This window comes from Populus euphratica, unplaced genomic scaffold, assembly GCF_000495115.2.
Source record: "Populus euphratica unplaced genomic scaffold, PopEup_1.0 scaffold1616.1, whole genome shotgun sequence".
NCBI classification, from domain to species: Eukaryota; Viridiplantae; Streptophyta; class Magnoliopsida; order Malpighiales; family Salicaceae; genus Populus; species Populus euphratica.
Genome location: NW_011501469.1, coordinates 1,500 through 11,465, shown reverse-complemented (window position 1 = coordinate 11,465; position 9,966 = coordinate 1,500). Strand labels below are relative to the sequence as shown.

General features: G+C 33.7%; 1 protein-coding gene across 3 annotated transcripts; it reads right to left on the bottom strand.

Annotated features, from left to right (window-relative positions):
* Positions 1-6,803: 6,803 nt before the first annotated feature.
* Positions 6,804-9,822, bottom strand: LOC105117932 (asparagine--tRNA ligase, cytoplasmic 1-like). 3 transcript variants are annotated; one of them, XM_011015751.1, is made up of 6 exons: positions 9,193-9,822; positions 8,523-9,113; positions 7,680-7,936; positions 7,437-7,600; positions 7,286-7,388; positions 6,804-7,161 (listed from the first exon to the last, which is right to left on the bottom strand). In XM_011015751.1, exons 1-6 carry the CDS (start codon positions 9,676-9,678, stop codon positions 6,978-6,980), a joined length of 1,785 nt encoding a protein of 594 aa, XP_011014053.1. In that variant the 5' UTR covers positions 9,679-9,822; the 3' UTR covers positions 6,804-6,977. The 3 variants fall into 3 exon arrangements, with proteins under 3 accessions (XP_011014053.1, XP_011014054.1, XP_011014055.1); XM_011015752.1 differs by having other exon boundaries at positions 7,286-7,344; positions 7,471-7,600; positions 9,193-9,820; XM_011015753.1 differs by having other exon boundaries at positions 7,070-7,161; positions 7,286-7,392.
* Positions 9,823-9,966: the final 144 nt, after the last annotated feature.

Here is a 9,966-nt window from a genome sequence, read left to right as displayed (position 1 = left end):
GAAAGCTCGTTACATTGGTTAAAGATGCATGGTGTTTTTAAATTATATGTATATATATTTAAAAAAAAAAAGAAGAAAAAAAACAGACAAAAATAATAATCATAACCCAAGGAAGTTAACCTTAAACATTAGAACAAAAATTTTATTTTCTTCCAAGAAAAGCCCTATAATTATGTGTTGATACATTGAGCACAAAAAAAAGGTTTATGAATATCTTGTTAAGAGGTATTGAGCAGATATATAAATTTAATGAGAGTTTGTTTATCTGGATAGATTAATGGAAGTTAAATGATGAATACCTTGCTTTGTGGAATTTTCAAATTGCTTTTCTATTTTAACGCTTTGATTACTAGGGACTAGTAATAAGCTGGTTGTGGGGTGTGATTAGTACTTAAAAGTGCATTTTTATCATGGTTTTATATCATCATTTTGCACTTGAAGTATCAATAACTCCTTAACCAAAGCATGTTTTATAATAATATATCTAATAATATAAGATACCTTTAATTTCTGGTAAATGTTCATTTTAAATGCAGACCTATCACATAAATGAAAGGATTGATTGATGACTTTAAGAACTTAAATTGCAAAGGCAAAAAGATGACCAAAATTAGAAAAGAGATGCTGGTGCAATCCAAACCGGAACATCGTTCGGTAATTGGGTCATATCTGGAGCTATAAATCTCAGATTTAGGTCTACTTTATATGGCTGGAAAGGTAAGACATAGGCCTACAACTTTCATATAGAGCCCAAGATCTAAAAAGTCCATTTTCAAGTCCAAATTGTAGCAACAACAAAGAAGCCCGAATCTGTCCTCTAGCCCGAGCACTGTTCAGTATTTTGGCCATATCTAGAGTTCTAGAATTCCAAATGAGATCAATTTTTTTCCCAAGAAAGCTAAGACAATTGTCTACAACTTTCATGTTTTCAAGTGGCTCCAATTTTGACGTTATCAATGACGTTTTGGGCAGACAAAAGAAGATAAGGATTGTTACCAAGTCCAAAGTTGGCCACCCACTCATCAATTAGTCATCAAATCAATAGTTCCCAATTTTGGCCTATAAAAGGAGGCATTTGTCATGCATTTAGGCATCTTGGTTTTCAGATAAAGATCATGCTCTTCCTTTCTCTCTTAGTATAATCATGAATGCTTGACGAGATTTACAAGTATTAGCATTAATCGAATAAGATGACTAATGTAATCATGTTAACAATCTATAATCTAATTGGAACCTCCTTTATGTGTGGTTTCCGATTCAAAAATAAGAGTTTATACTATACTTGTGTGACATACCATTAGTGGAACCTCTAACCTTGACATTTATTATTATCATTATTTAATCGTTACATTAATATTCCATCTCAAAGTTCTCATCTTCTTCTTCTTCTCCTCCTTCTTTTTCTTTATTATTGTTATTATTGTTATTACTATTATTATTAGTATTACTACTATTATTATTATTGTTATTATTATTATTGTTATTATTATTATTGTTATTACTATTATTGTTATTACTATTATTATTGTTGTTGTTGTTGTTGTTGTTGTTGTTGTTGTTGTTGTTATTGTTGTATTATTGTATTTATAATTTATACAATTAACCTCTCTGTGGTTCGACCCCGGTCTTGCCGGGTTATTTATTACTTCGACACTCCTGCATTTGGGAGAAGACATCAATCTTTTAGTCGTGTCATTTAGCATAAGAAGGAACCTGTTTAATAGCATCCAGCAAAGGTATATTGATTCTTACCTGTTTGAAAGTTTCAAAGATTTCAGAGTTGTGATTGACTTTCCTTTGTTTGGTCATGGCATAAGAAAATGGAAGCACTGGTGGGGAATCAGTCGTTTCTTTTCAATTTTCAGATTCAACACCTTCCTTACCTTCAGAAATTGACTTATCATCTTTCTCACAAGGTTCAAGAGTGGGTTTTTCAATAACCTTACCACTACGAAGAGTAGTGACTGATGTGACTTGATCAATGTGTTGGCTTCCAGAACTACTTGTATTTGCATTGTATTGCCCCTTGAGATTTTGTTATGGTTGAGATGGAAACTTACCTTTCTCTTGGAAACTGAGAGCAGATGTCAATTTTACAAGAGTATCTTTAAAATCTGTCATGTTTTGAGCAAGTTAAGTATTGCTTGTCTCTTGCTTTTCAATGAATGCATGCAATATTTCCTCGAGATTTCTTCTAGGAGGTGGAGCATAAAGAGGTACATATCCATGAGAATTTTGGAAATTATGGTGTGCTTAAAACGGTGGTAATGAAGTTTGTGCATTGTTGTTATCACTCTTCCAACTGAAATTTGGGTGATTTCTCCAACCAAGGTTGCATGTTTGGGAGTATGGGTTGTGGTTGGCGCTTTGGAAACTGTTTAAAGCATGGACTTATTCATGGAGACATTCCTTAAAAGAAGGCAAGGTTGGACAGTTATTGGTTGAGTGCTTATTTGTTTCATATATTTGACACACAATGTTTTCAATAGATTTTAATTTACTATTCTTTTTCAATTCTAGTGCCTCGACTTTTCTAGCTAAAGATGCAAACTTGGCTTGAAGGTCATGATCTTCCCTAAGGTTGTACATACCTCCACTAGATGTATGAGGTTGAGTTTTACTCGGTGCCTCATAAGTATCCGCGGTATCCTAATTTTGAGCATTTTCAGCTAACAAGTCTAAGTACTTCATTGCTTCCTCAGGGTCTTTATCTTCAAAAGTTCCATTGCACATCAATTCAATCATTTGCCTATCTTTAAGTGTTAACCCTTCATAAAAATATGAAACCAATCTCCATGTTTCAAAACCATGATGAGGGCAAGTATTAGGCAAGTCTCGATAACTATCCCAACATTGGTAAAATGTTTCTCCTGGTTTTTGAGTGAAAATGGTGATTTGTCTTTTGAAAGTGTTTGTTCTGTGAGATGGGAAAAACTTCTTTAAAAACTATTGTTGCATTTCATCCCAAGCATGAATGGATCTTGGTCTCAAATTTTGTAGCCATGTTTTAGCTTTATCTTTTAATGAAAAAGGAAAAAGCTTTAATCTGATGGTATTCATGCTACAATTTGAATCATTATATGTGTTACAAACCTCCTCAAATTCCCTTAAATGCAAGTATCAATTTTCCAATTTTAAACCATGAAAAGAAGGTAAAAGTTGAATAATGTCTGATTTAAAATTAAAATGAGATCCATCAGGAGGAATAATTATGCATGATGGTGCACTTATTCTTGTGGGATTCATGTGGTCTCTAAGTGTCCTAACACGGTTATTCTCAGTATTCTCATTATGAAGTAATTGATTATCTTCTTCGGCCATATTTTCTGAAAATGATGAGGATACCCTACAAAGTCTACCACTTGATGTACGTGACCATGCTCTCATGCACGTGTAAGAATAGAATAAAAGAAAGAAGAAAAAAAAAACAAGAACAAGAAACAAAGTTATATACAGTGAAAAGAGAAAATAAAATAAATACTATAATTTGTACAAGAACTTACCTCCCCGGCAACGGCGCCAAAAACTTGATACGACTAAAAGATTGATGTCTTCTCCCAAGTGTAGGAGTGTCGAAGTAATAAATAACCCGGCAAGACCGAGGTCGAACCATAGGGAGGTTAATTGTACAAATTATAAATAACAATTATAAACAACAATAATAGTAACAACAACAACAACAACAACAACAACAATAATAACAACAATAACAACAATAACAATAACAACAACAACAACAACAACAATAATAATAATAAAGAAAAAGAAGGAGAAGAAGATGAGAACTTTGAGATGGAATATTAATGTAAGAATTAAACAATGATAATAACAAATGTCAAGGTTAGAAGATCCACTAATGGTATGTCAAACAAGTATAATATAAACTCTTATTATTCAATTGGAAACCACACACAAAGGAGGTTCCAATCTGATTATAGATTGTTAACATGATTACATTAGTCATCTTATTCGATTAATGCTAATACTTGTAAATCTCGTCAAGCATTCATGATTATAACTGATGTTAACAACAAATCAAGTTTCTTTCATAGCTCAGGTGTCGATTATACCATACAGTATGAACTATGAAAGTGCCAAGCATTTATTGTACCAAGTGTTATACAACATAAATCAAGATTAGTCATTTAACAAGTAAAGTATTAAAGAGTGAACAAGATATCAAATACAAAACATGTTAGTATCAAATATTAAAGTCCATATTGAGTTTACACTATACTTATTCTTACACCATTAGTGTAACCTTTTTACCTTGACATAATAAATTTAGCTACACATAATGAAAGAAAGGAAAATAAATAAACAAAATAAGAACATAAAGAAGATAAGAGTTAACTAAGTAAAGGAAAGAAAATGAAAGGCATAAACTTGATATTAATGAAAACAAAGCATAAACATTACAAAAAATACAAAGAGAAAAAGCAAGAGCATGATCTTGATCTGGAAACCAAGATGCCTAAATGCATGGCAAATGCCTCCTTTTATAGGCCAAAATTAAAAACTTGTTGTTGTTCTAATTTGAACTTGAAAATGACCTTTTTAGTTCTTGGGCTCCATTTGAAAGTTATAGTCCTATGTCTTACCTTTCGATCCATATAAAGTAGATCTAAATCTGAGATCTACAGCTCCAGATATGACCTAATTACCGAACAGTGTTTCAGTTTGAACTGCACCGGCATCTCTTTTCAAAGTTTGACCATCTCTTTATTCTTTCAATTTCAGTTCTTAAATTCATTAATCAATCCTTTTATTTATGTAATAGGCCTGCATTTAAAATGAACATTTACCATAAATTAAAGATATCTTGTATTATTAGATATATTATTATAAAATATATTTTAGTTAAAGAGTTATTGATACTTCAAGTATAGAATAATGATATAAAACCTTAATAAAAATACACTTTTAAAATTAATTAAAGAGATTATATGTATTTAAAATACAGACCTATAGACCAACCTCTATGGCTTTTCAGGCCTCTATAACAACTCTCCCCGCATTTCTTTGGTCCCTGTCAAATCATTAGAAAAGTTGGTTCAATGGCTTATAGATTGGTGTTGCCCCTAGGTTGGTAAATTCATAATATGTTCGATATTAGTTTGTTAAGAAAGCATAATGGGCAAGTCACTCGAGCCTCACCCCAACTTCCCCCCTGTATCAAATACCTTTACTATCATTCCATAGCCTGAAGTCATTTAGATAATCGTGTAATTCACCAGGGAAAATACTGCTCTATATCCGAAGTTTTAGTCAAGTGAAGAGGAGCACCTACAGAAGATGCCACCTGAGAGAATAAGTGGTGTTTTACTAAGAGCTATCTTATTGATCCTCGTGGACATAGATTCGTAAGCGGGGGGAAATGATAGGACCATTTGTGTGCAGGAAATCACATAGGATCATGTAGGGACTTGCAAGGCAAAGGTATAAGACTTGGTCTATAAAACTTAGTCTATTTAGTTTTTGAGATATAAATCATTTTGTTGAATTTTTTATGAGTGGAATAGTAGAAGTAACTTCTTTCTATTTTTTAATATTTTCTATTATGAATTATATGGCTATAAATGCCAAGGTTATTTTTAATAAAAGACAAGTACGTAAATATCTACAATAATCTACAGAATCCGACTTCCGCTCTGACAAGGCTTGTAAGATTGGCATATGCATTATCATCTTGAATGGTAGAACATGTCTGCGGTGGTTGCCAAAGGAAAACGTCTTCTAAAAAGATTCAATTGACAAACACCACATGCAGAAAATCTCAAGCAGCATAAGTGACCATTTACGCTATATTTGTTTTTTAAAAAATAGTTTTTAAGAAATTATTTTTTAAATTTTTTTATGTTTGTTTGTCATTAAAAAAGTTGGTCAACGAAAAACATTTTCCGATCAACGAAAAACACTTTCCAATCAACGAAAAACACTTTCCGGTCAACAGAAAACATTTTCTGGTCAACAAAAATACTTTTTAGTCAAAAAAAAATTTTGCTTAATTTTCAGAAAAGTGTTTTCCTTTTTAGCTGTGTTTGTTTTCCGGAAAGTGGTTTCCAAGAAAACACTTTCCAAACTTTCTTGTATTTGTTTGCTGTTAGGAAAGTTGATAAACAAAAAACACTTTCCAGTCAAAAGAAAATTTGGTTTGATTTTCAAGAAAATGTTTTCCTGAAAAATTAGGAGGAAAACATTTTCCAAAAGTTGTGAAAAGTTTAGAAATATCATTAAGTAAAATAATATCAATAAAAAAATAAAGATCAAATTTAATAAATAAAAAATTTTAATAAAAAATAAAAAATAAATAAATAACAATTATAAAAATAAAAACTAAAATTAATATAAAAATTAAATTAAATAATAAATATTTAAAATAAAATATATATAAAAATTTAAAGTTTAAAGATTAAATTTAATATAATCAACAAATAATAAAATATTTCTTAATTTTTTATGATTTTTAAAAAATATTTTTCTTTTAAATTTTTTTTTAACTACAAAATATATATAAAAATCACTTTTTAAAAAAACATCGTTCCTTACCTTAAAATAACGGCCTTAGAATAGCTTCAACTTTTTAATTTGTAAAATTTATTCCTTATTATTTTAATAAACTTGAGAAAAATAAAATATTAATAACATAACCAAACACTGAAAAGTGTTTTTCAGTTCATTTTCTATAAAACTATTAAATATCAAAAAATACTTTACTTTTCAAGAATTTATGAAAACGTCTTCTAAAAAGATTCAATTGACAAACACCACATGCAGAAAATCTCAAGCAGCATCAGTGACCATTTAGCATAAAAGATGTTTCCTAGAGAGAAAACCTTCGTCGCCTATAATTTCAGTTTGCAATTAAAGTTTGAATCTAAAACAAATTAAGTTATGGGAACTTCAGCAGAACAAACTGCATCGAATTCTATAGGCAAAAAGAAAAATATAATGTGCACCTATATAAAACTAAAATATCACAGATCTGCTCTGCCAGGGTATCTGGGGAATGGAATGACATCTCTAATATTGTCGATTCCAGTGGCAAAAAGTATCATCCTCTCAAAACCCAGGCCAAAACCACAATGTTTTACAGTCCCATAACGCCGCAGGTCGAGGTACCACTCATATGGCTCAATAGGCAGTCCCATCTCAGCAATTCTGCAATGGAGAGTGCACCCACAAAAATGAAATCAACAGCATAACGAATATAGTCAGAAGAAAACAAAAGTCAATGCAACTTCACATAAAACAAGGTTGGACAATTCAAGCAGACTCGTCATACCTCTGCTTAATAACCTCATAGCGTTCCTCCCTTTGGCTTCCACCAATCAATTCTCCCACCTGCAATAAATGACAAAGCCAATTGGAATGAATGCAAAACGGTAGGCAGGTGAATAGCTACCATGTTAAATGTAAGAATTGGGCACATGGTACGCAAACTTTAAAATGTGCATGGGAATGATTTACCTTTGGTACAAGGATATCCATAGCAGCCACTGTCTTTGAATCATCATTGAGCCTCATGTAGAATGCTTTTATTCCCTTAGGATAGTTGTACACGATTACAGGCTTTCTAAATATATCCTCCGTCAAGTATCTGTATGAATAGACAAACCAAACCATCAATATATGCAAATCAAAAGGACAGAACATGCTACAGAGGCAGATTTGCATACCTTTCATGCTCAGATGCCAGATCAATCCCCCATTCCACGTTCTTCTCAAACTCCTTACCACCTCTCACTGCCTCCTCTAGCAGTTGCACTGCTTCTGTGTAAGAAATACGCTCAAAAGGGGTTGAAGAAACCATTCTTAGACGATCAATACAACCTTTATCATAAAGCTTAGCCATAAGTTCCATGTCATCAAAGCACTTGTTGAGTAGCCATTGGCACATGTATTTCACATATGCCTCAGCACAATTCATGTCATCCTGAAAAAATATGCAAAATTTGCTAACTGAAATATATTTCACATACCATATATATGTACAGAAAGGGAATTGAGAATCCTACTACATGTGAAGTACAAAAGATTCTATCACTATAGTCAGTGTAAAATACAGAGGTATATTAAAAGAATAACCTTTACTTCATACATGAGAAGTTGTTTCTTATTCAAGAATAGTGTTCATATACACAACATACAATAATGCTCAAAACAACAATAGACAACATGAACTTTCCAATTATCTTGTACAAAACATGTGATTTCACAAAATATATATATATATTACTTAAATATGTGGTAGCAGATCGTAAAAGGATGAGAGAACCCTTTTTGCCCCTCCGTACCCCACATTTTATCATTTCCTCTAACCCAATATAATGAGGGAGACTGTTGATCAGATCCATCAACAGCATATAATATACACCATGTAGATGGGTAAATTAGTTGACAGCCAACATATCAGTAACAGCTCAGTGAAATAAAGACCAAAACCTGCAATTACAGGCATAATAAACGCTAGAATACCGAGAAGCCAGATAAATCAATTAGAATAGCACATTGTAATATACCTGAAGATCTGCAAATGCTATTTCAGGCTCCACCATCCAGAACTCAGCCAAATGTCTAGAAGTGTGAGAATGCTCAGCTCTAAACGTTGGTCCAAATGTATAGACACTGGAGACAGCACAGGCATAGGTTTCAACTTGAAGTTGGCCAGAGACTGTCAAAAAGGCCTGACGGGAAAAGAAATCTTGACCATAATCAATCTTGCCATCTTTTTTAGGAATACCAGGTTTAAGCTTAGCTCTTTCCTCCACCCTTGAGAGATTCTCTTTGGCTATTTTAAGATCAGCCACAGAAGCACTAATTTCCTCCTTAGTTGCCTTAGCAGCTTTGAGTTGAGAAACAATATTACCTTTCTCCCCAACAGTAAGCTTAGCTGCTTCTAAGTCAGCCTCAGTAGGCGGAGGATTCAAAATGAGCTCCTTCTCGAGCTTTTCAGCTTCACTAATCAAGGTTGTAGCTTGAAACATTTCACCAGCACCTTCACAGTCACTTGTGGTGATAATTGGAGTATGAACATACAGAAAACCATGCTCTTGAAAGAAAGAGTGCGTGGCAAAAGCAAGTGCATTGCGAATTCGAGCAACTGCAGAAATCTAAAAAAAAAAAACATTACAAGCTTTCGGCTTTCAATCAATCATGCGGTAAATATTTACAAGCACAAAGCAAGCATACCGTATTAGTTCGGGCCCTAAGGTGAATATGATCCCTCAAAAACTCAAGGGAGAGCTTCGTCTTGGGAATCGGATAACTGGCAGGATCGGTAGGGCCTACATGGAGCACCTTATCAACACGGAGTTCAATCTTCTGCTTTGTACCTTCAGGGGGGACCTTAAGCAAGCCCTCAACTAACACGCAAGTCCCAGTCTGCACAAGCGTGCTCAGATCTGCTACACCAGCATCCACGATAACCTGAAGGTTGGCAGGACACGATCCGTCGTTCACCTCCAAGAAAGCAAAGGAACCCTTCCCTTGCTCTCTCCCGGTCTTCACCCACCCACCGGCGCGGACTCGTTGGCCTGCCAGCCCAGCTCCTCCATCGGGACGACAAACGATTGATCGGACCGGGGCCCGGTCGGAGAATGGGTGCTTAAGAGAATGGCCGTCACTAATGGCCATCTCTGCGAGTTCTGGTGCTGGAGGCGTGGCCTGGTCACCCATTGCTTGGTTTTGGCGGAGAGATAGCTGTAACGCAGGGACTTAGGGCTTTTTGTGTTTTACTGACAAAACCCTAATTTTGGTGGAGAGGGGAGGTGAATACAGAGGGGAGAAGATTGGGTGGCAGTGAGGACCATGGTAGCTTGTTTCTTTTGACCTTCTAGCTTTGATTTGATTACTGAAGTATACGTGTTAAAATCTGATTCATTAACGGAACATAGGATGGATTCTTCTATAGTTACGGTTTTAAAATATTTTTAATTTAAAAATATATTAAAGTAATATTTGTTT

Excerpts from the sequence above, each read along its gene's own strand:
- LOC105117932 (XM_011015751.1), bottom strand. The coding sequence starts at position 9,678 with ATGGGTGACCAGGCCACGCCTCCAGCACCAGAACTCGCAGAGATGGCC. Across the intron at positions 7,601-7,679 it reads CTGGCATCTGAGCATGAAAG|ATACTTGACGGAGGATATAT; the intron begins GTATGCAAATCT and ends CTATTCATACAG. Across the intron at positions 7,162-7,285 it reads TATGAGGTTATTAAGCAGAG|AATTGCTGAGATGGGACTGC; the intron begins GTATGACGAGTC and ends TCTCCATTGCAG.